The 27,865-nt window shown below is 32.2% G+C and overlaps 1 protein-coding gene across 2 annotated transcripts in view; it reads right to left on the bottom strand.

Annotated features, from left to right (window-relative positions):
- LOC145261245 (nitric oxide synthase, salivary gland-like) overlaps positions 1-27,865 on the bottom strand; it is a 280,006-nt gene that overhangs the window by 13,338 nt on the left and 238,803 nt on the right. Inside the window, exons 21-24 of one of the 2 annotated variants that reach the window (XM_080119629.1) lie at positions 26,180-26,261; positions 19,868-20,019; positions 6,044-6,201; positions 2,368-2,559 (exon numbers count right to left, since the gene is read on the bottom strand). In XM_080119629.1, coding sequence (XP_079975755.1) covers positions 2,368-2,559; positions 6,044-6,201; positions 19,868-20,019; positions 26,180-26,261 — 584 coding nt within the window. The remainder of the gene's footprint in view (positions 1-2,367; positions 2,560-6,043; positions 6,202-19,867; positions 20,020-26,179; positions 26,262-27,865) is intronic. The other variant, XM_080119630.1, reaches the window with a different exon arrangement.

Here is a 27,865-nt window from a genome sequence, read left to right as displayed (position 1 = left end):
CGCTAGAAGCAAAGAGCGTCATTGAATTTCTTGCAAAGAGCATTCAGAATGTTGGTAACTATGAAGAAAAATAAAATCTGGAGCAGAAAAAGTTGCTCGTTTTAATAGTACCACTCCAGTCTTCGTAACTCTTCAACTTGTTTTTGTTAAAAAATAGGAGGCTTTACTTTTAGGACGATTGTCGTATGTTGGTTTTGTTGAAAACCGAATGCTATTTTCACAATGTTTCAATCGATTTATTTATTTATTTATTTTTGCGGACTGTTATCCTCATCTTTATAGTTGTTGTGGCTGGCCTTATTCAGATGGTTAACCGTAAGAGGATAAGAATAACTCTATCCCCAATCATTACTGCCTTCCATAGTTGCTATTGTCTCACCACGTTTTGGCCATGTAATCCTCTGGCCTGCTTTGGTTAGGATTTAAATCGCTATCTTCAAGCAATGCTTACCTGGAACTGTAAAGACTGCATCAACGGGCCTCGTAGTGAGATCAAGGTTGGATTTTTTGTCTTATAAATCCAAGTTTTCGTTCTTATCTGGTCTTCCATTGTCGGATCTGTACCGAATGGTATGTTATTTTATTATTGGAATCCTTACTGCATAATCGCGCTGACACACCGGTTCTCGTCAGATCACCGAAAAGCAACGTTGAGCCTGGTTAGTACCAGATGGGTGACCATTTGGGAATTCTAGGCGCTGTATGAGCTCTCCGCGTATATAGGCATTTTGTTTCCAGTCGTCCTGTACATACACTTGACTTGCCACTGGTATTTAACAATGTCGACTCAGGAGAGGTGCGGTTGGAGATTGCGCACCTTATGTCACAAAAGTTTCACGCGCAGGCACCCCATTCGCGGGTATCCATAGTCTGTCAAAGACCGAAGGAACCTGATTGGAATCCTTTGAGACGAGTAATTTGTATATTTATTTATTTATTTGTTTATTTATTTATTTATTTGTTTATTTATTTGTTTATTTATTTGTTTTTTTAATTTATTTGTTTATTTATTTATTTGTTTATTTACTTATTTATTTATTTGTTTATTTATTTATTTGTTTATTTACTTATTTATTTATTTGTTTATTTATTTATTTGTTTATTTATTTATCTATTTGTTTATTTATTTATTTGTTTATTTACTTATTTGTTTATTTATTTGTTTGTTTATTTATTTGCGGACTGTTATCCTCATCCTCGTAGTTGTTGCTGTTTCGCCACGTTTCGGCCAAATAATCCTCTGGCCTTCTTCAAGTCGTTAACTGCGACGGGATAGGAATGCTGAGCCTCTTAACTCTATCTCCAGTAATTACTGCCTTCCGCCTAAAGATGAGAATAGTAGTCTAAAGAATCTAAATAATACGAATAAATCGATCCTCATCTCAAAAAGTCAGAAACGCAACTTATTAATAATTAAAAAAGAAAAATGAATGAATAGACTTCGCGATCATTTGAAATCTAAAAGAAAATTGGAATTATTTAGGTAATTTAATAGAATGTCATTTCTGGCTTTAAAATTCTTAGTAAATTCCAATGAATTAAACAGGTAAGCGTTTTGGAATCTACTCAGATTCAATTATTGCATAAATAGAGATTAAAACATTACCTTAACGATGTCAGAGTTTTCTAATAATGTGATTTGATTTATTATTTAATAGCAATTAATTATTCATTAATAATAATTACGATTGACATTCCAAACTATGTTTTTTTTTCCTAAAAATCTAATTTAATTTATTATTTAACAGTAATTAATTATTGGGGATAGAGAGGATAATGTTAGGCATCACTCTACAAGATAGAAAGATCCGCCAACAAACAAGAGTTATTGACATCAATACTGACATCAAAACATCCAAACGCATTACTACCGATTACTATATTGTCAAATTTCTACTGTACACTCTTTAACCCTTATTCTCGAGTGGCCTCTTAGCCTTGATAAGTGGTGATGCCTATGTAAAAAAGAAAATGTAGCCAGATAAGATGACAACAGGTGGTCCATCAGGACAACGGAATCGACACCTCGTGAATATAAGAGGCCAAAAGGAAGATGAAGAACGAGATGGAGGGACAACCTAACACAACACATGGGCCCCACATGGCAGAAGGGGTTCTTTTTCAGTTATAAAACCCTTATTGATTGATTGATTGATTGCATTAATTATTGATAATAATTATGTTTGACATAACACACGGATTAGTCAAAAATAAGGAGAAAATGCAAAAAAAAAAAAAAAAGAAAAGAAAATCTGTAAATTTTTTTAGACTCCCGGACAACATCGGAGAATTAGAGTTCGTTCAAAATCATATTTAAAGGGTTGGAGTCGATCATAAAAAGGGGACATGGCGAATGTCGATACATACCCTTAATTTGAGCACGTAGTTTTTGGCACCGTCCGTCGTCATTTGGGCCTCTTCTTTCAGGATTAATTCTATGGTGTCTGAAACGTCGGACGCCATTTGCACGTCACCGCAGACATAAAAATGGCCGCCTTCTCGGACAATGGCATCGCACACGGCTTTGGCGTTCTTCTTTAACATATGTTGCACGTAGACCTGCAAAAGAAGGTTAGATAAATATAAATTCTATTAAGTGCATACTTCATTTTATTATGGATTTTGACTTCAAATAATACTCTTTACTATTATATAAAACGGAAAATTGTCTGTTTGTGTGTGTGTGTGTTTGTGTGTGTATGTGAGAGAGAGAAGGAGAAAGAGAGAGAGAGAGAGAGAGAGAGAGAGAGAAAGAGGTCACTCCTATTGACTCGAAAACAGCTGGTCCAATTTTTATGAAATTCTACACTAAAGTACTTTATTTGCCTGGCGGTGTTCTTAGATACGTTTTGTATCGGAATGTCTTTGATAAGCATCAATGATCGATAATCGAAAAATTCCGATGAAAGAAGGAACAGGCGATTTTGGCCAAAGTTAACACCAAACACGGCCTAATATCACAAGTGCATTTGAGAAGTTTTATTACCGCACAAACTGAAAGGCCCGACATATAAAATCAACAGTAGGTTCTTTGATGTGACTGTGGTATGTTCGGAATGAATGTTTCTGTTTAAAGCACAAATGAAGCATGATACTTGACTTTTGCATTTTAAACTTAATTTCAAGCCATTTTATATAAAACTATATATATATAACACTATATAAAACTATATATATATATATATATATATATATATATATATATATATATATATATATATATATATATATATATATATATACCACTATAAAAGTGAAACTGTCTGTGTGTGTGTCTGTGTACATTTCCCTGCCAAATAACTCTGTCAATTTTCGGTCTAGAGACTCGAAATTTGACATAAGGAGTATGGAAAATCATTATAATTGGTTTTCGGCCAGAAATTTTTCTGTCAAGGGGTCAGAGTTCAACGATTTGTCCTTTGAAAACTCTACCAAACCCCTTCGCCAATTTTGGGTCTAAACGTTTGAAATTTTAAATGTAGGTTACGTAAACATGGATCAAACTTTATAATTTTATTTGAGCCCCAAAAATAAATGCTAAAGGGTTAAAATTGGGGGCAAAGTTTTAAAAAAATGACCTCTCCGGTCTCTACCAAATTACTCAGCCAATTTCTCGTCTAAAATTTGAAATTTTACATAAAGTGTATTCAGAGATAGGGCAAGCTTTTTAATCGGTTTGGGTCGAAAATTTGAGCTGCCAAGGGACCAAAGTTCAAATGGTTTGACCGTTGCAGTGTCTAGCAAACTACTCAGCGAATTTTGGGTCTAAATATTTGAAATTTATACATGACGGGTATTCAGATATGCGGCAAGAATTTTAATCAGTTTTGGGGCGAAAATTTGGCTGCCAAAAGGTCAAAGGTTTAAAGAATTGTACTTTACAGATTCGACCAAATTTCTCCGGCAATTTTGAGTCTAAAAACTTGAGATTTTAGATATAGGTCACTTGGACATGGGTAAAACTTTGTATTTTGATTTGAGACCAAAACTAATAAATGTTAAGGGGTCAAAATTGGAGTAAAAGTTAAAAAGAGTGACTTCTGCGTCTGTACAAAATTACTCAGACAAATTTTGGTCTAAACATTTGAAACCTTACATAAAGTGTATTCACATGTAGGGCAAGTTTATGAACAGTGCATAGGGTCCGAGAAAAGCCGGGATGAACTGCTAGCAATTTTATAGAATAAACAATAGGTTCTTTAAAGTGCAAGGTAGACCACTATGTATTGTGAGTTAAATCATTGTGGGGGGCACGACAAAACACGTGTCAGTGGATGATTATATTTTAAAAACAATATATATGCCGCCCCCAATTTGGGGGTACCAAATTGGTAAAAAAGAAAATCATTCCCAACTCGCATTTAGGTAAAAATTCACTTACGTATAAATAATTGAATTCATTCCAAAAAGTATCACAAACAAAAACAAATAAATAACATTTGCATATATATATATATATATATATATATATATATATATATATATATATATATATATATATATATATATATATATATATATATACTGGTTAAATACTTTTTGTTTAGACACACGGACACATACGCACACACATATATGTGTGTGCGTGTGTGTGTGTGTGTGTATTAAACCAATATAGTTTTTTTAGAAAAGAGTCATCACTTATCAAGACCTGGGAGCCACTCGAGGATAAGGGTCAATGAGTATACAGTAGTCAATGGGAAAATATCATAGTAATCGTTAGTAATAGAAATTTGGTAAATTGGATTACTTAAGGGACGGTTCATCAAGAACTTGTTTACGTTGGACTTGAAAAACGATCATATTGTAGTCAGCTGGAAAGCAGGAAAAGCGAAAGAGGTTTCCACAAGCGTGCAGCTCTAAGAAAGAAGCTATGTTCATGGAATATGTGTTTAGGTTTAGGCATAGATAAAGAGTGGGGGGAATTATTGATAGTGGTTTCAGCCAGACGAGTGTTGTTCGTGAAAGTTTGGCGGGGGGGACCATAGATTGGCGCTCAGACGAGCACTTGCCATGAAACAAAACGATAAAGCAGAGACAGGCTCGCAACGTCTCTTTTGTGGGACAGATGTTGCAGGGAAGAGACAAGTGTATCCCCCACAAGGCTACGAAGTCTATTTTGAACTCTGTCAAGGCAGGATAAGCTTTTCTAGCAGTTCCTGCCCAGATGTGGCAATTGTACTCTACTTGGCTTTTATACAGGTAGAGAATTACATCGGCAGTGAGATATCTATTGTAGCGGTAGAATAACACCACCGTTTTCCAGCAGCCTTGGGAACAGATTTGATGTACGTGTTTCATTTTTGATCAGGAGTAAAGGCCTATATTGAGAAAATAAAAATAAACATGTATACGTGCGTGGAGAAATCGATATTTCGCCTAACTTTAAATTCCAGGAGAAACGGTACAGAAGAGCTAAGGATTCATATAGACATAGATGGGTGCAAGGAGACAAGCGTCGAAATTGCGGAGGAAAGCAAGCGTAGTTGCGATAGATTATAGGCAGGCTGCGTGGGAGGAGAATAGTTTGATTGATGAAGAAGGACCGTAGTGTATGAGTAGAGAGTAAACATATCGGCAAAATTCCAAAACGGAAGGTGGATTGATGGATGGAATGGCAGATTCAATGTTAGCATTAGGATAAAAGATAGGGATTGAGTCATTAGGCTCGATTGGAAGTGGGAAAGATGAAGATAATTCCTTCATGTAGAACGTGTAGGATAAACGGTGCTTCCGAGGGCGGCTATATGAATTGAAATACGACATAAAGTATGTATCGACGTTGCCCATTGTCTGTTGACTGGCCTCATATACGAAATCCCAACTAAAATTGCGTTTTGACATTTCTTTTTTAAACCATTAGATTCGACATTTGATCGTTATATCGCCGTATTATTCTATACCTATAAGTAAATTGTACGCCTGCCGTGTCCTGCTTACGCATATAGATTTTCTTTTCAAATATATTCATGATAATTTCGATAGTTGAACGTAAAAAAAATAAAAACAACTTTATTTGAAGTGTGTGAAATGAAGTATCTACCTTCTTCTTGCCTGGTTCCCGCGAAAACGCAAAGTATATATCTTGAAGCACGTCCTCTTCTTCGTACTGTTTCAGCTCACTTTCGAAGATGTTATCGATGTTTCGATCTCGACATCCAAAATAAATTGTCATGCTGCCCCATCCTTTCTTTTCGCCATCTTGAAATGAAAAAGCAGAAAATATGACAAAAAACAAACAAACAAACAAACAAAAACAATGCAGAAAATATGACAAAAAACAACAAAAAAAGGGGAAAACATTACTTTATAATTAGATATAAAAGGATATATGAAAATAGTCTTATGCTATTTCTATGTTCACTAATTGTTTAAGTAAAATTGTATATTACAATGTTGAATCCATAAATATCATATATATATATATATATATATATATATATATATATATATATATATATATATTATACACACACACACACACACACACACACACACACATATATATATATATATATATATATATATATATATATATAAATCAAGAAGTAAAAATTAAGTTTAAAGCCCAAAGTTTCTGTAAACTTAAAGTCAATATAAATATAAGTATTTATATAGTAATCATAACTAAATAAAAAGCTCAATAGAATCAAGATAGAGTATAGAGCTTGTCATAAAAGAACGGAATTTAAGACTGTAAATTATATTTTACATTCATTTATTATTCGACAAGATATTCAAAAAAGAAATATTAACATTTCCCTAATACGCTGAGTTTCAAATGGATATTATAGCAAAGCTATAAATTTACTGTAACTGCTATAAATTAAAACAGCATTATATAAATAATATTTGTAAATAACTAGTTTCCATATAATGCGGTTTTCTGCGTTTCCCTCTCATGAGTATTCTTGGCAGGCTATTGCACATGTTACACACGCACACACTCACACACATATACATATATGCGTATGTGTCTGTGAAATGGTCTTTACCAAACTACTCTACCAATTTTTGGTCTACAGACTTGAAACTTGATACATAGATAATTCGGACCCATGGAACATATCAGGTTTCAGTCGATTAAAGTGTTCCTCTACGTATGCACAAATATACATTTATACGTTAAACTTTCTTAAATGTTTTAAAAAGTTTTGATATTCATCCGCCCTTAGGTCATACAGTAATGAATACCGCTGGAGAGCTAAATTTTTTTGCTTTTCATTCTAGCTGATAACACCCAAGTCATTTTTTGCTTAAACGTTTGAAATCGCTAGTATATATTGATAACTAATATGCTATAAATACAATTATTTATAGAGAATTGGCTCTATAATGATAAATACGAAATCCGCATGAATTAAAATATCATATTTAAGCGTAATATATTTCTCCCTCTCTCTCCCTCCCTCTCTGTCTCTCTCATATATATATATATATATATATATATATATATATATATATATATATATATATATATATATATATATATATATATAACTCATCAATATACTTTACGCACAACCACAGCGTGGTAAGTCAGCTATTATAAAATAATTTTTACAACAACAGCAACAACAATAATAATAACAACAACAATAATAATAATAATAATAATAATAATAATAATAATAATAATAATAATAATAATAATAATAATACGAGGGGCGTGCAATAAGTAATGCCCCTGACCCACTTCCCATTGTCTGATCTAGCTGAAATTTTGCATGTGCAATGATTTATATCTCTACGGGTTATGTGGCAAATTACAGCTCCGAACTAATTGTGGTTTCTGTTTTACAGGTGTTTGAACTGAGTCAAGTGTGAAATGGAGCCTGTTGAATGTCGAGCAGTGATCTGGTTTTTGTATTTGAAAGGACGCACACCACAAGAGACTTTTGATGAAATGAAAGAGACTTATGGTGATAAAACCCTATCATATGACCTTGTAAAATGCTGGCATCGTGAATTCAAACATGGCCGGAAGTCTGTGGAAACAGCTCCTGGATCTGATCGCCCCCCTTCTGCCATTGATGAGGCATCTGTCCGTCAAGTTGAGACTGCCATTTTGGAAGATCGGCGCATTACTATTCGTCAAATAGCCCAAGATGTCAAGATTAGTACAGGGTCTGTGAAAACTATCATTCATGACCATTTGCATATGCATAAGGTGTCTGCCAGATGAATTCCAAGGTTGCTCACACCATTCCAGAAGCGAGAACGCGTTGAGTCCTCGAGGATGAATTTGGAGATGTGCGAAGAAGATGAGTCAAAGTTTTTCAAAAGACTGATTACACAGGATGAAACCTGGGTCCATCACTATGATCCAGAGACCAAAGCCCAGTCAATGCAGTGAAAGCACTTGGACTCACAACCTCCAAAGAAGGCAAAAGTGCTGCCCTCCGCTGACAATGTCATGCTCACAGTCTTCTGGGACCAGGACGGAGTAGTGATGACAGATTTCCTGGCAAAGGGTACCACAATTACAGGAGCCTATTATGCTTCACTTTTGAGGAAATTAAGGGAAGCTATCAAAATCAAGAGGCGGGGCAAGATCAGCAAAAGTACCCTCCTTCTGCAGGACAACGCTCCGGTCCACAGCTCGCATGTCGCCAGATCAGAAGCACGGGCGTGTGGTTTATGAAATCCTTCCCCGTCCTCCCTACTCTCCTGACTTGCACCCTCTGACTTTCACCTCTTCTCAGTCATGAAGTTGTTTTTGAAAGGAAAGCGTTTCCCAGATGATACAGCCTTGATTTCTGAAATCACGTCGTGGTTGGAGGACCAACCTGGGATGTTCTACAAAAACGGTCTCCAGAGCTGCATCAAACGATGGGAGAAATGCATAACTCTGGGTGGTTCCTCTGTAGAGAAAGTCTAATAACTGTGTCAAGTTTCGTTGCTCTACTACTATGGGAAGTGGGTCAGGGGCATTACTTATTGCACGCCCCTTGTAATATGTGCCCCCCTCCTACAGAAACAGCCTCGACCGATACCAAACAAAATACCTGTGAAAGGTAAAAAAGGATGGAAAGTTCAAGAAGAAAGAGCACTAACAAGACTTCCACTGGATGAATGCGAATAGTACTGCGATTTTGGTGAGGGTTATTGCTGCCCAAATTTCATTGAAGACCAATCATCGTTTTCAATGAGAAATCAATTGCAAGCGGTTGTGACGATAACGCCAAGTTATTTACAAAGATTATCGAAAGAGCAGAGAGTATTGGATTTTTTTTTTTTTTTAGATAATTATTGTCATCCAGACTCCAAGGAACATTATCAGTTATTGTCATTGAGTAACTTCTGATGATTTGTGTGAGAACTCCTGGTGAGTACAAATAATAATAATAATAATAATAATAATAATAATAATAATAATAATAATAATAATTATTAGTGATATGACGATTCGAAGATGTTTTCCAAATCCGATACAATTACCGATTCCGTACTAAATTCCCGATTCCGATACATTTCCCGATTTCTAGACCGATTCTGTATGAATCTCTGAATATTGAACCATAGATTCGTTATTTTTTCCCAATTACCGTCAAAACACATGTTAAATGTGCAGATATTTTTCTAAACATACAGGCACCCTTGTGACGGGTGTGTGTTATTTCTATTGATTTATTTGTACTGATCGTTTAAAACTAACAAACATTCATCATTTTATTATTACTAAGATTAGTGGAAGATTTTATCTTAAGCAGAATTAAATAAAGAAGACAATTAAAAGAATCGTTTTTGGCATCGGAAAATAGGCACAATTTTCTTCTGATTCCGATACCCCGAACAGTTCCGATTTTTCCCGGTTCCCGATTCCGATTCCGATTAATTGTCCCAACACTAATAATAATATAACTGGAGATATTTTATGATCTTGGTGGTGGGATCAAATTAGCCAAATTGCAAATTTCTGCCGTCCAAGCAAATCACAGGTTAAAGATCAAGAAAGCATTTAAATCTAAACAAATACTTAGAATTGACAACAAAAAAAGCAGGGACTATCCAAATTAGTGTAATTCTAATAATTGGAATAACTTTAGATGCATGCAGCGGCCCTGCTGCTTTAACAACGTCGGCGACCACAGTTCTCCAAATTGTAGAGCCATGGTAATCTCGGGAAGAAAAGTAAAGGCGATAATTTCTCGTTGCTTTCCGTTTTGATTAGGGGGGTGCATTTTGTTTGCAAAGGAAGCATCAGTTCATGAGATTTATGGCCTTTTTATTCTCTTTGGGTTTCTATAATGTTTTTCTATTTTTTTAATTTGAAATGATTTGTAGCTGGTCAGCGGTCGTTGATTATGTGGGCAGGTTTTCGCATTCAAGGATTTTCCTTACATTAATAATAATAATAATAATAATAATAATAATAATAATGATAATAATGATAATAATGATAATAATAATAAAAACTGGCAGATTGTAGACTTCTCAATATCCTGGGACAGGAATGTGAGAGAGAAGGAGAACGAGAAGTGGAGCAATTTTGATATTTAGAGATAAGGCGTATACACGGGGCTAACACACAAATAATCCCGGTCGTAGTTGGTCCACTAAGAGCAGTATCAAGTCATCTGGAAGGATAATTGAAAAACAAACAAACAAAAAGAAAAAACTTCGAATCCCTGATGTTTAGGCGGCCTTCAGACTTCTGCTATTGTAGGTACCACCAACATCCTTAGGAAAACACTTGATTTTTGAAGCTCCTGGTTTGGAGTCGGGATTGAGGGAAATCCTCTGGAAATGAATCCCATCTCTTTCCAGGAAGACATTGATAAACGAAATCCGAATTATTAATCATTCATTAGGAGTTCTGACATAGGTCATTATCAGAGATTGCTCTCAAAAAACAATCGATGATGTTCTCTGGAGTCCGGGTAACAACAAGTCTCCCCAGATTGCCAGTATTATCTAACTCTGTCGGTAAGCTTTGCAAATTAATTTGCATCATCGCAACAGTCGTTTGTCGCTGACTGTGATGATTGGTCTTCTTTGGAATGCAGGTGTCAATAAACCTCTCCAATGTCCAAATCAACTTCGTATTCATTTAATTGGGGTCTGGTTAGTGCTTTCTCTCCTCGGTCTCTTCATCCTCCTTGATCCTTAATTATGAGGGTGACGATGATGGTAACGATAATGGTGATGATGAAAAACATAAACATCATCATGCGGTTCATGCTGAGATAAAAAAAATATATTTTATTGGATTGGCAACTAAGTTCTCGTCACTTTATCTTTCAAAATTATTTTGAAATCTATCGTATTATCAAATTTTTGGATCTATAATTTTTTTGAGAAATTTATTTCGAAATAATTTAATAATTTATTTAAAATAAATACACATCAAGTGCGCTTGAAAGCAAAATTACAACGTAATATTAGGAGAAACAAATATTTTACTTGTTTGAAATTTATAATTTATAAACATATTTCGGAGCCAAACTTCATCCCATTGTTTTGTTTCTTTTTTCTTTCTTTATTTCTCTTCTTCTTTCTTGCCATGTTGTAAAATTTGAGAAAAATAAGTCTGTTTGTAAAGAGCCGCGCGTTGTTTCTCAGCGGTTGTATTTTGAAATGTTGAAACTGTGCGTAGGCAACGCGAAAATAACATCAAGGGTGTGAGTTCCATATAGAAACGTTGATTTAATTTGAATAACATAAATACGCATCAAATGTGCTTGAAAGTCAAAGCACAACGTAATATGAGGAAAATAAACAAATATTTTCCTTGTTTGAAATTTATAATTAACAAACATGCAAAATATCTTTTTTTTATTTTCCTAACATTACGTTGTGATTTGGCTTTCAAGCACACTTGATGCGTATTTTATTTTATTCAAATTAAATCAACGTTTCTATAATGGAACTAACACCCTTGATATTAATCTCGCGTTGCCAACGCACAGTTCCACCATTTCAAAATACAACCGCTGAGAGACAACACGCGGCTCTTTACAAACAGGCTTTAATTTCTCCAACTTTACAATATGGCAAGAAAGAAGAAGAGAAAAAAGAAAAAAGAAAGAAAACAACATACCATGGATGAAGTTTGGCTCCGAAATACATTTAAATTATAAATTTTAAGCAAGTAAAAATATTGTTTTTTTAATTCATAATATTACGTTGTGATTTTGCTTTCAAATGCACTTGATGAGTATTTATTTTATTCAAATTGAATCAACACTTCTATAATGGAACTCATACCTTTGACGTTAATAATTTATTTGTTTTTCTTTTTATCGAGTTAATTTAAGTTGATTTCTGCTTATTTTTAGATGATTAAAAATTAATTTAAAGTTTTAAGAAAAATAACCGTTTTTGACACCGTTTCCTGCAACTTTAAGAAAATTTCTTTTAGATTTCTACCGATTTTTGAACGTTGGGAACAAAATGTGAAAAAAATGGCGAATAAACTCATCATTTTTTATTATTATTAAATCTTTTAAATCAAAATGAAAAGAAAACGACGCAACTTAGTTGTCAAGCTAATACATAACATATCTGCTTACGAGTGGGATCGTATTTCGTCATAAAATAACGCAAGAACGTAAAAAGAAAAAAAAAGAATCTTATTCTAACGTTAAATATCCTGTATTAAGCAAACGGAGATTTTACAATTCTTATATAAAGAAGGAAAAAAAAATAATGAAGTAAAAAAGGACACGCAAACATGAGTGAATGATCGCATACATCACTGAAGAATCGTGCCATAGTAGGTGCGCATGCGTGTTGTGTACAAGTAAGGGTGTTTGTTTAGAATAATAACGAAAAATCGAAATTCGAAAAAAAAAAAAATGATTTAAACTAAAACCAATGGCAACCTACTTAATTATCATGTCGAAATTAGTAACATATCCAAAAATTACGAAAAAATAGTAAAGTAGAAAATAAATTATTAATGAAAATTGCTTTCGAAAGAAATTGCAAGTTTTACTTAAATAATAAATAATAGAATTCATAATTGCATGAAGGGAAGGTAACTGCAGAATATATTATTGCAAATCCCATATAAGGATATTTTTTATTTGATTAAATAACTTTACTCAGTTATAAACTCACCCCCCACCCCACAAAAGATCTCCAACTCGAACAGTTATTTTGATAAAACAATTTTGCAGTTACAAAAAAAAAAAAAAAAATGTATAGAAATTATGTTTGCGTCATATAGTTCATGTTTTGTTTTTGTTTTAATATTTTCTTTTTTTTTTTTTACAAGGAGGTCAGGTCACCACTTATCAAGGCCCGGAGGCCACTCAGGGATAAGGGTTACTGCATGTACAGTACGTTGTACGTTAGTGTTGAGATTTCATAAAGTGTCTACTTAAGGGGGCGGCTCATCAGGAATTTGTTTACGTTGGATTGGAAGACATCCAAGTTGTAGTCAGGTGGGAAACAGGCAGACGGAACAGAGTTCCACTGGCGTGCTGTTCTAAGAAAGAAGCTTTGTTCATGGAATCTACGTTTTGATTTAGGCACAGATAGAGAGTGGGGAAAATTTTTGACAGTGGCTTCAGCTAGACGGGTGTTTTTCGTAAAAAATTGGCGAGGGGGGGGGAACCAGAGATTGAAGCTCAGACGAGCACTTGCCATGGAAATAACGATAAAGCAAAGACAGGCTCGCAACGTCTCTTCTGTGGGAGAGAGGTTGCAGGGAAGAGAAAAGGGCATCCCCCACTAAGCCACGAAGTCTATTTTGTACTCTGTCGAGGCAGGATAGGCTGTTTTTAGCAGCTCCTGCCCAGATATGGCAGCAGTATTCCATCCTTGGACGTACTTGGCTTTTATAAAGATAGAGAATTGCATCAGTAGTGAGATATCTTCTGGAGCGGTAGAAGGAACCCACCATCTTTCTCTGTTGCTGCATTCGTTTTTAATAATTTCATTGTTGCTTTATTCAAATTCCAAACTATAAGGTACTTTACGTGTTCAAGTTAAACTTCAGCAATAATAATGACGGTTCAATGAATTGTGAAATCGTTAAAGTATACGTTTTATGTAATAATGTGATACTAATTGCCACATGACAATTAAGTAAATAATGTTGTTTATAATTGACACTGATATGACAATTAAGTAGATCGAATTATAATGGGGCCGTTACACTTTAAATGTGTCGTTACACTTTAAACGTGTCCTTACATTGCAACCACGAGGACGGACACATTGTCTGAGATTTCGTCGCAAATGAAAAAAGAAAAAAATTTATGTTATGTTTATTTTATTATTTATTTTAATAACTTAGCCGTTACTTTATTCAAATTCAAACTATGAGTTATTTCACTTGTCTTAGTTAAATTTCAAAAATAATAATGGCAGATCAGTGCATTGTTAAATCATGAAAGTATACGTTTTATGTAATAATGTAGTAATTTGTTACTAATTGCGACACGACAAGTAAGTAGATAAAATTGTAACGTGTCGTTACACTGTAAACGTGTCGTTACATTTCAACCACTTGGACCAACATATTGTCTGATATTTCGTCGCAAATGGAACAACAATAAAATAAAACAACAAACAAAAAAAAAAAAAGAGAGAAATAAAAATCTGATTCGGTATTTTTTAAGTGCAAATAAAATACGTTTATTCGTGGTTCTTCCAACAATAACGCTGCCACATTTTTGACTATTACTTCATGGAAGTAGGAAAAATTAATGTAACGAAGTTTGTTTTTAATTGCTTTTTTTATTGTAACCGTTTGTCTACAAAAGAAATATGTTTTCGTGGAACAGCGTCATACACGTGCGTCTATTCGCATCGTGCCTGGAGAGAGAGAGAGGGAGGGAGAGAGAGAGAGAGAGACAGACAGACAGACAGAGACAGAGAGAGTGAGAGACAGAGGGCGGGAGGGAGAGAGAGAGAGAGAGAGAGAGAGACAGACAGACAGACAGACAGAGAAGAAATAAAACTATGAGTTTTGTTTTTGTTTCAATAATTTCTGCGTTGCTTCATTCGTTTTTATTTTTAATAATTTATCCGTTGCTTTATTCAAATTCCAATTTGTGAGTTATTTCACTTATTTAAGTTAAATTAAAAAAATATAATAATGGCGGATCAATGCATCGAGCAATTGTGAAAGTAAATGTTTTATGCAATAATGTAATAATGTTACTAACTGCGATATGATAATTAAGTAGATAACGTTGCTTTTAGTTGAAATTTGACATGAAAATTAAGTAAATAATATTGGTTTTTAGCTGGAATTCAATTTCCATTTTCGTTATTATTCCGAACAAGCACACAAGAAGGTGCTGACAATACGTAGAGAAAGAATGTGTAATTTTAAAACAAAATGGCGATACAGACATAATTTTATTAAGAATAAAAGGAAATGTTATCAATTTTCACAGTAAATGTCGATCTTAGGTTGCAAAATGCGTGTTCAGATGCATCCACGAAACTCCACAAGAGACATTGTCAGTCCGTCGGTCACGTTAATACATGCAATAGTAATATGATATGCCATTTTTGTTGGTCTGTCACGCTTAATTTTTAAATAAAATGTTTGATGTTCTGTGAACCTTAAGTTGCAAACTGGGTGTTCAGAATTGTCCACGAAACTTCACAAGAGACATTGTCCGTCGGTTACATTAATACATGCACTACTATTATGATATGCCAATGTCGTTGGTGATTTCACGCTTAATTTTCAAATATAATGTATTAAGCCCTGTCGGTTTTAGGTTGCAAAATGCGTGTTCATATGCGTCCACGAATCTCCACAAGAGATATTGTCCGTCCGTCGGTCATATTAGTGCATGCAATAGTATTGCCGTCGATAAACGTGTAAATTAAATGGACGCACATTAACAACACTATTACTACAATATGACCCCGAGAAGTATTTATTGCGTATTATTGTCTCGTATGTTATCCACATCATCCGCATATACATTTGAGTGCAATTGGACAGTGACCAAATTCCCATCATTATAGGAATCGTGGTTGGTTTTCTTTGGTTTGGTCAAACACATTTGCAGTGCTACTTAGCCTTCGAGAAATCCCGGTGAAAAGTCTACGTTCGTCTTACTCTGCGAAAAATACTTAATAGCTCAAAGGAAATTAATTCACTTAAAAGGCATAAAGGTAAAAAAATATTTGTAAATGAGAAACTGTTTTTAGTGGAATAGTACATGGCATTAAAAAAATACAGCGTAAAATATTCCTCATTTAAAGAGTTTAAACTTAGACTTTTGTCTTCAGAGGAAATAACCAGCAAAATAAATGTACAGTATTGCCGTAGAGTGGCATCAAATTGAAAACTCTGAACATCACAATAATTAAAAAAGGTGATTAAAAATTGCGGAAGGAAATTGGAAAAATGCAAAATTAGGTCCATGAATTCAAATATTATTAAATGGCGGAACTCGGTCAACGAAGTTAGTTGATGAATAAAATACAAAAAAAAAAAAAAAAAAATGATGATATTGCTTTGAATAAATCGATTTAGATCAAAAGTCAAAAGATCTTAAGAGGTCAACTTTAAAATATAAATAAATCATCTCATCACACAATTGAAACTTCCATTGACAATAAATGTAGACAGTTCAACCGTTTAGTTAAAAATAAATTATATTAAATGCACAACAAGAGAAAATAAATACAAACTAATATAAAATAGAAAAGAAATAAAAACGAAAAGTGCATAAATTTTGAAACTCATAAACAATTGTGGTGATATTTCCTGTTTTTGAACTCTTGATAAATTAATTACGTTAACTTTTATTTTTATCATTTTTTATCTCTACTATTATATAAAAGCAACTGAGCATGTATATGCGAGTTCTTTCCCTATGGACTCCTAAACAGCTGGGCAGAGTTTTATGAAAATTTTACACAAATGTACTTTATGTGCCTGGCAATGTTTTTAGATAGGTTTTTATGGGAATGTCTTTGATAAGTATCGATAAGCATTAATCGAAAAAAAAACGATGAAAGAAAGAAGAGGCGATGTTGACGAAAGTTAACGCCTTGCACAATCTAACATCACAAGTGCATTTGAGAAGTTTTATTACCGCACAAGCAGAAAAGCCCAGCATGTAAAATCAACAATAGGCTCTTTTGATACGATAAGGACGCGTCCGAAATGAATTGGCCTGTTTAGAGCAAATTTGCACCATGATACTTGATTTTTGCATTTCAAACTTTAATTAAAGCCATTATTACCGCACAAGCAGAAAAACCCGGCATATAAAGTCAGTAGGCTCATTGATATGACAGGGGCGCGCTCGAAATTAATATTTCTTTTTAGAGCACAATTTAACCATAATACTTGATGTTTGCATTTGAAACTTGTATTCAAGCCATTGTATGAAAATAATTTTATAAAATCAACATTAGATACTCTACAGTGCACTGTTGACTACAATGTATTGGGGATTATGTAACTTCGGGGAGAATTGAACAATGGGTGATTTTACCGGTTTCGACGACAATAAAATATAGGAGTGTAAAAAAAAGGCCGAAAAATTAATTGAGAAGATCGTAGTTGTATAAACTTCTTTGGAAGAGGAACAAGAAAAATGATGCGAATAAAAACCTAGTACGTCGAATAAAGTGGAAATTTATACATATTATATTTGTGAAACGATAAAATTGTTGCGTTAGAAAAGACGACATGATTCCATGTCCGTTTGATGAAACCCGGTTTTCTTTTTTTTTTTTTTGCTGACCATCTACTAGTTGGCCGATTGTGTACAAATCCCATAAATAACAGACGCCTTCTGTCATGTCTGAAAGTGACACAATGTTCAACGAGCGAGATCGGGGATGCGCCGCTGTACAACTCATGCTCTCTACCGAGCCGAGTTATGAAAAAAGACTATTGGGAGCACCCTCAAAATGCAAATTGTTGTTTTTTAATAGTGTGCCTGTTTTTTAATTAAAAAAATAATCTGCAGAGCAATCTATGAAATCAAAGACACTATCTTTTACAAGTTGCGAAATGTGCGTAAGGCAGAAAGAAAAAATGTAGGCATACGCTTAACCTAAAGAATTATAATTGTGGACTTATTTTTCTAATCATTAAGATGCAATAATCTCTATATACATGCATACACTTGTGCCCTTACGACGTAGACACCCTCGACAAACCCGACAGGCAGCTAAATCCCACCCCCACACAGTAAAGATCCCTAGATGTAAAAGATCTTTCTACTCCAGAAGTTTCTTCCCCAGAACCGCTAGACTCTTGAATTCCATTCCCGGTTCCTGTTTCCCTAACTGTACTGACATGCAGAAGTTCAAGTGTAACATGAACTGACATCTTGTTGCCCAAATCCCAACATAGTGCCCCAGTAGTTGCTGCCCTTTATAGTAGCCCCCTATACCAAAGTGGCAATATGCCTTGTTTGGGGTGAAAATGTAATAAATAAAAAATATGTATATATATTATATTATATATGTATTACAAGTGAGTCACTACTTATCAAGGCCTGAAGACCACTAGAGGAGAAGAGTTAATAGGTAAAATAACAGCGTAATGAATGACAGTGGCTAGAATCGAATCGAATTTTGTTATTTAAGATGGTATTGATTAAAAATACTTGTTGATTTAAAAAGAGCGATAGAACACTTACTCCAAAACTAATCGTAAACATGATCCAACATCCGAAACATATGTAACCAAACAGATAAAACGGTAATAAAAAAATAAAACATATATATATATATATATATATATATATATATATATATATATATATATATATATATATATATATAAAGTCAATTAAAGGTATTCAAGAGTGATAAAATAATGAATTTGAGGAGGTTATGAAGAGTGCTCAATAAAAGAAGAGCAAAATATATTTTATTGATATAAACAAATTCATATGGTCGCGAAAATCAGAAGTCCTCATCAGGCGATTTAATAAATGGTTGCTTTCTACAGAACCAGAGGACTGGTTTTAAACTAACATTTTTCCGAAACATTAATATATCCAGTGTCTCGACCTTGTAAATTTATATATATATATATACTTGTTTATTGTTATATAAACATGCTCACATCCCGCTGCTACAAATAGCCACTTGTTTCAATCAAACAACAGATATCATCAGGCAGCGACTTGACTATTCAAAAGTTCAATCAAACAACAGATATCATCAGGCAGCGACTTGACTATTCAAAAGTTCAATGAATAATCTTAATGATTATTCATTGAACTTTTGAATAGTCAAGTCGCTGCCTGATGATATCTGTTGTTTGATTGAAACAAGTGGCTATTTGTAGCAGCGGGATGTGAGCATGTTTATATAACAATAAACAAGTATTATCAGCTCTTTTTATTGAGCACTATCTAACAACCTCGTTGAATTCATTAGTCCATTACTTTTGAATATAAAAAAACCCGAGTATATATATATATATATATATATATATATATATATATATATATATATATATATATATATATATATATCAACTTCGACACTCAAATGGTGATGAGAAAAACTGTGATACACTATATATTATATATATATATATATATATGTATATATATATATATATATATATATATATATATATATATATAGTGTGTGTGTGTGTGTGTGTGTGCTTACGTATATTTATTTTAACAGCTGCAGAGATATTGTTTTTTATACTAAGTTTCTGAGAATAATTTTCCTTTCATAGTTGAAATAATAAAATTGATGAAACCTTTGAACTTTAAAGTGCTCTAATTGTTTACAATTCTTTTAATAAATTGTCATTCGTATGTCAGTGTTAGATGTGTCTTGCTTGAATCGCTTGATTCCAATGAACATAATTAAATCATGAAATAATAAACAAAACAATCACATAAAAATACAAAAAAATATATAAAAAAAAGAAGAAACAAAAATGACAAACACTTACAAGGATCATGGAACTTACGTCTTGGTTCTGCCAACATTTCTTTGTCAATTTTTCTTTGTTGCCAGAAACTCCGGAACGGCGCGATGCCACTTCCGGGCCCGACCATTATAATTGGCCGAGTACCGTCTTCGGGCATGTGGAAATTAGGAGCACTGAAATGACAAAACATAAACAAAAATTACGTAGAGGATGTTCTAGAGGAAATGAACACTTTATTCGGTACTTGAGCAGATTTGGAACCGGACGTATCTAAGCGTCCGCTCGGCTTTTCCCGGAACATGACGTCAACCGCCGGACGATATCGAGCGTTGCCGATGATCAAATCTTAACAACCGTACGAAACAGAAGAAAGAAAAGTAGTAAAAATAAAAATAAAACGACTGTAATATTATTTTAAATATTTATTTAATGTTTTACGGTAAACATATTTTTATGCAGGTGGGGGTGTTGCTATAATCATTTTTTTTTTGTATTGTTTTGTTTTAGTTTTCGATAGATAATGTTTTGCAAACAAAAGTTCTTTTTTTTTCAAAACAATGTATGTATATATTTTTTTTAAGTTTTCAAGTTCAGAATATTTCCAAATTGCAAAAAAGATTTTAAAAAGTGTTCAATTGTAATCTTTAAAAAGTTATTTATTTATTTACTTTTTTGTTAAAAAAACAAAACAAAACAAAAAAACATTAAGACAAGATTTGTGCATCTCCAGCCACATCTGTCGCTTACCGATTCTTTCTTTGCAATGATGAATTTAACGGCACATACAATGCAATTCTTTAATTTCTTCTTCGAGCATCTGCAATCGTTTGTCTAACATTAATGAATTTATAGTGTTGTCAGTCTCCTTGCTTTCTGTGTAACATCTAGTTTTTTTTTTCTGTTCCAATATTTATCCAAAATCGTCTGCTCGTTGCTTGACGTCTTACGTCAGATTACAAGCTTACCGGAGCGGTTGACGTCATGTTCCGAACAAAGCCGAGGGACACTTAAATACGCCCGGTTCAAAATCTGCACAAGCATCCTTTATTCGTATTATTAGGATTCTCCGAACTGCTGTTCTCATCTTGAGTTCACAATTGTGAATTACTTAGAACCCTATCCGCTCATGACTGACGGAACGAGAATTACCCTCGTGGAGTAAATAAAAGGGTTCCGTTCGAAATTGTGTTCAGATTCCCGAGTTCGACAAAAACATTCCAGAATTCGACAAGATACACATGAAGAAGGTCGGAGGTTACATCAACCAGAACATAGGCAAGATGATATTCAAGATGAGAACAGTAGTCAGAGGAATCCAAATAATACGAATTAACCAATTCTCTTCTAAAAAATTCAGAAACGAACACTTTAGATATAAGCAATATTGTAGATATGTAGATATAGCAATTTTAAATCAAAAACAATTTCCACACACACACACGCGCGCGTGCACACACACACACACACACACACACACACACACACACACACACACACACACACACACACAGATATACATATTGTTTTACGATAATGTGTTAAATGATCATTTTCAATTTACACATCATTTTGATCCACACACACACACACGTATATATTTTTAGCTGAAAATCATTAACATATTAACATTACGCGTAAATTTTAGTTTTTTATTTTGTATATTTTATTACTTGCTAAATGTTTGGCGCGGTAATTACCGCCAGAAAATGTTTGTTTGTTTTTTCTCGAAATAGACGGTATTACAGGTTAACGCTTTTAAATGGGGGTGGTGGTGAAAAAAAACTATACAAATAAACCACTTCGTCGCCTTTTTTACGTTGAACCCTCCCCCACCCCCGCCTCACGTTCAACAGGATCGCCCCCGATTAATAACATTAAATGGCCAGAAGTAGTCAATTAACTTAACCGCGTTATTATCTCTCTCTCTCTCTCTCTCTCTCTCTCTCTCTCTCTCTCTCTTTTTCTCTAAAGAAGTATGTACGAGTAGCAGTTTTCATTCCACGTATGGACCGAATGCTGTTAGCATTCGGTCGGGCCACCCACCGAGGAAGTCTGATGATCAGGCCCGAAACTTCCAACGATTTGGTTTTCAGGACTGATGACGTACTTAGAGATTAGTATTAGTAGGTATACATAGCACGACAACAATTAAGTCGAATTAAATCTGTTTATGTTATCGTACACATGTTCAGCGAAATCACATCGAATATCTCATCAGAGGTTCGTTTTAAAAACTAGAAATTATGTTTTCATTATATTAACATTATTTTTTTAATATTTTAAAATTATTTTTTAATACATTAAAATTATTTTTATTAATTATATTGTTATATTAAAATTATTTTTTTAATATTTTAAAATTATTTTTAATACATTGAAATTATTTTTTAATATATTAAAATTATGTTTTTGTTATATTAAAATCATTTTTTTAATATTTTAAAATTATTTTTAATACATTAAAATTATTTTTAATATATTAAAATTATGTTTTTGTTATATTAAAATCATTTTTTTAATATTTTAAAATTATTTTTTAATACATTAAAATTATTTTTTAATATATTAAAATTATGTTTTTGTTATATTAAAATCATTTTTTTAATATTTTAAAATTATTTTTAATACATTAAAATTATTTTTAATATATTAAAATTATGTTTTTGTTATATTAAAATCATTTTTTTAATATTTTAAAATTATTTTTTAATACATTAAAATTATTTTTTAATATATTAAATTATGTTTTTATTATATTAAAATTATTTTTTTAATATTTTAAAATTATTTTTTTATACATTAAAATTATTTTTTAATATATTAAATTATGTTTTTATTATATTGAAATAATTTTTTTAATATTTTAAAATTATTTTTTGATACATTAAAATTATTTTTGTAATATATTAAAATTACTTTTTTAATATATTGAAATTATTTTTGTAATATATTAAAATTACTTTTTAATATATTAAAATTATTTTCTTAATATATTAAAAATAATTTTAATATATTAAAATTATTTTTTAATATATTGAAATTACTTTTTGAATATATTAAAATTATTTTTCTAATATATTAAAATTATTTTTTTTAATATATTAAAATTATTTTTTAATATATTAAAATTATTTTTAATATATTAAAATTATTTTTTACTATATTAAAATTATTTTTAATATATTAAAATTATTTCTAATACATTAAAATATTAAAAATATATTTCAAAATATAATTTTTTAATTTTTTCTATTCTTTATTTTTTTCTATTTTCTACACACATATATATATATATATATATATATATATATATATATATATATATATATATATATATATATATATATATATATAATAGCAGGGCGCCTGGCATCGTCCGGTTGAAAAATACGCTTAAATATGACCTTATGATTAATGCAGATTTCGTATTTATTATTGTATTATATTGGACCCATTATGCAGTATAAATGATTTAAAAAGTAAAAAAAAAAAAAAAAAAAAAATGACTCACGTGTCACCACTGAGAATCGAAATCGAAACATTTAGCGTGCAATATATTTTGTCCTCTGCTATTAATGAATGAGCTATGAGGACACAATTGCTGCAAGGCTTAAAATTAAAGCATGACCAATAGCTACTACGTTACGCATGCATATTCTTAATGCCGCCGTTTGACCTTCACCTCGCAAACATTTTTTTTTTAATCTTCACATTTTTGCACTGGCTAAACCGAAATATAAAGTTTCAAATATCTTATGTATGACGTTACATACAGCAGACCAAAACTGTAGGAGGAGTTTGGTAGGCAAAATGTTTTAAACAAAAATATATACGCATACATATATGTATATATATGGAAAGAGTTCTGTGTTTACTAGAAAACTTTTTACGCAAATATTACGCAAGCATAAATCATGTAGAATATCTGCATGAATACAATTACACGTAATAATTAACTAAAGATGATCATCCCATAAGCAAAAATCTATTAGGGAATTAATCAAAATGAAGGTTTAAAAGAATATGCAAATTAGCTAGATCTTTTGAAGATGAATGCAATTTCACGACCCATGTATAACAAAGTTGTGTTTTCTTTTTAAATAAATAGAAAAAAGGGGTTTTCATATGAATATCAATACACGAAAAAACCCAAATTTATAGGAGTATATATATATATATATATATATATATATATATATATATATACATATGTGTGTGTGTGTATATATATATATCTATATATATATATATGTATATATCTATAATATAAAGCTGAATGTGTGAGTGTGTGTCTGGTCACGAATAGGCTCCTGCATGGTTAACTATTTTAAAAAACTGATTCCATATACTGATAGAAGATGTATCGAGACACAGGAATGGGTATGTTTGATCTGGCAGAACGGTGGTTCATTAAAATTGTGGCGTCTGCGTTCGCGCCTGGTCCACAAAGTATGGTAATAAAATAATTTAAAATTTAAAAAAATCGTTTACAAGTGTTTTTGATATAGATGTACATAAGAATACTTTGATAAGTATGTTTTAACTTAAATAGGGATGGTATAATAAAATTGTGGGGTCTCCGTTCGCGCCTGGCCTCCATAGAATGGAGATACGTCACAAAGTTTAACAAGGTTTTTTAATTTTGATCCACAGAATATTGTGATAAGTGTTTCAGTGTGAACAGGTATGGTATAATAAATTATGGGGTTTATCTATTTTATTTTTACTTTCATCATATTTTGCTTTGGTTTTGATATCCCAAATTCGAAGCTATCTCTTTACAACCCTTTCTTTTCATAACCTATCATACTTTCATAAATCAGAGTCCATTTTCTGTAGGCTGTTTTTTTTAACCCAGTCAACAACGGGTACTTTTGCTAGTATATATATATATATATATATATATATATATATATATATATATATATATATATATATATATAATATGCTTATACAAGTTAGAAAAGCATTTCATCCAAGACATCAAAATTGTTAAAGAAAATGTTTTACTATAGGCTTTCAAAATAAAGGTACAAGATTCAATTTAAAAATAAAGGTACAAGATTCAATTTAAAAATAAAGGTACAAGATTCAATTTGAAATTAAAGTGCACTTTTATAAATTTTACAAAGTAAGTTATAAAAATTTAAGTTAAATTGAATAAAAAAAAATACCTTGGATTTATTTTATGTAATGTACATTCTGTTGCACTTTTATAAATTTTACAAAGGAAGTTATAAAAATTTAATTTAAATTGAATCAAAAAATAACCTTGGATTTATTTTATGTAATGTACATTCTGTTGCACTTTAAAAAAAAATCATTGAAAATTTTATATCTATATCATTAATTGCTAGATGAAAGATAATGTTTTTAAATTGCAATTTCTATGTTTTCTTCTATATAAAGATGTAAATAAGTTTTTAATTCTATTCACATGTTTTATGCTTTTCTGCTTGTTGCATTTTCCTTCTATTACCAACAACTGTGATCTATTTCGAACAATTATATTTGAACGTGGGGGTCAATTGTTGTAAAATTATTGTTTTATTACTCAGGGTACTATCCAAAAACTAGCCCCCCCCCCCCGTTAGGGAAGATTACGTGGTTAGATTTTCGCAGCTCTTGCAGAGATCTGTTGACATCCTTCTTCGTACAGCGTCTGATATTCCTAAATGGAAAACCATCTGATACCTTGCTTAATTCGGCGAGAATCCGTACATTGATGTGATTATCCCGTAGATCATCGAAAGTCGTGCTAGATACAGGTGGTTAGGCCTATTTGATGATAGGTAGAAGCAACCTCTTATTTTTTTACATAGGAGTCACCACTTATCAAGGCCTAGAGTCCACTCGAGGATAAGGGTTAAAGAGTGTACAGTAGTCAACGAGACAATATCATAGGAATCATTAGTAGTGGAAATTTAGTAAATTGGATTACTTAAGGAGAACGGCTCATTAAGAACTTGTTTACATTGGACTTGAAGACGGCCATTTTGTTGTCATAAACAACGAAATAAATTATGCTGTCTTCTTTTGTATTCCACTTTCTCGGTGTTAATTTTGGTTAAAATCGCCTGCTCCTTCGTTCATCGGATTATTTCGATTATTGATTATTGATCCTTATCGAATACATTCCGATAAAAAAGCATATCCAAGAACACTACCAAGCACATAAAGTACCTTGTTTGGTGTGAAATTTCATAAAAAATAGGCCCAGCCGTTTAGGAGTCCATAGGCAACGAACTTGCACACACACACAGACAGACAGACAAAGTTCCTTTTATATAATAGTAAAGATAAAGATAGAAGTTTTAAGTAATTGCAACTTACGCTCTCATTACGCACGGCACCTGTTCACCTATTCTGCATGTTTGTAACCACGTCGAACAAATACCTTCATGCATGACACCGTCTGAAAGAAAAACAAGGTAATAATAAATTCACAAAAAAAGATCAAAATACAACATCGACTTTTTTAATTTTATGTTTTACTAGCATGCCACCAAGCGTTGCCCGGTAACATACACATAAATATGATATACTAATTCATGCAAATTTCATATTTATTATCATAGAGTTAATTCTTTATCGATTATTATATATTATAATATACCCAATATATAGTGGAGATTTCAAGTATATATATATATATATATATATATATATATATATATATATATATATATATATATATATAAACAGGTCTGTGTGCAAGAACGTTTTCATCCTAAATTCTACGCAATTATACACAATGTGGACACTATGCATAAAAGAATTAAGCGTAATAGTAAAATAAAATCAATTATTTAATAAGAAACCTTAAAAATTAATTAATTCATGAACGTTCGTTTTAAAAGAAGTATGCAAATTAGCCTTCATAAAGTCGCTTGCATATCCATTACCAAGTATATGAAGAGATTCGTTTTAATTTATTTTTAATAGAAAAAATAGGTTTTTCGCGTGGTGAAGCTACCGAATCAACAGGTTGCATTTTTACATATTTTTACCCCACCCCCACCCCCACCCCCGGCCAAATGCATATTGCCACTGAACCCCGACCGAGTGAAAGTGTCTGTGTGTGTGTCTGTGTATCTGTGTGTCTGTGTGTGTACATTTCCCTACGCAATAACTCTGTCAATTTAAAGTCTACAGACTCGAAATTTGATATACTGAGTGTTGAGATTTGGGAAAATCGACATGATCGTTTCTCGGCCAGAAATTTGGCGATTAAGGGGTCAAAGTTCAACGGGTTAATCCTTGAGAACTCTACCAAACTCGTCCGACAATTTTCGGTCTAAACACTTGATATTTTAGATATAGGTTCCTTGGACATGGATCTAACTTAATAACTTCATTTGAGCCAAAAACAATAAATTTTAAGGGGCTATAATAGGGATCAAAGTTAAAAAAAATTGACCACTTTTTTTTTTGCTCAACATACATCTCCAAATACCCGGGTATCGCCGGGCACCCATGCTAGTATATATATATATATATATATATATATATATATATATATATATATAATTTTTTTTTTAATTTATTATTCACTCATCTATTATATGTATGTCTATATATATATGTGTGTGTGTATGTGTATAAATGGGTGTGTTTGTTGTGTATATATATGTATGGATATGTGTAATTGTATGCATTCGCGTATATGTATGTATGTATTTAATTTATCTTTCTTCTCAATTAATTTGCTTCCTTTAATAACTCCTGCAGATAATTTAATTCTTAAGTGATAACTTGTACATTTAAGTTGACCCCTTTTTTGCTTTAAACTTGGCGCCTTTTCAATGTCACCTTGGCTCTTCTATTCTAAAATTAACTCAATCACCATTCAATTTTATCTTCTTCACTCATTTTTCTTAAATTAGCCCAGCCTTGACAGTCGTGTTTAAATTTCTTCCATTTCTTTTTTCTACGTATATCTTATCTTTCTTTTAATGATATTATTTGAACTCCTTCCATTTTCCTTGCCCCCATTTGTGAATTATTCCACGGATTTCT

This window comes from Euprymna scolopes, chromosome 37 (assembly GCF_053919585.1).
Source record: "Euprymna scolopes isolate OS-2025 chromosome 37, ASM5391958v1, whole genome shotgun sequence".
Classification (NCBI taxonomy): Eukaryota; Metazoa; Mollusca; class Cephalopoda; order Sepiida; family Sepiolidae; genus Euprymna; species Euprymna scolopes.
This window is presented reverse-complemented; position numbering and strand designations above follow the sequence as displayed.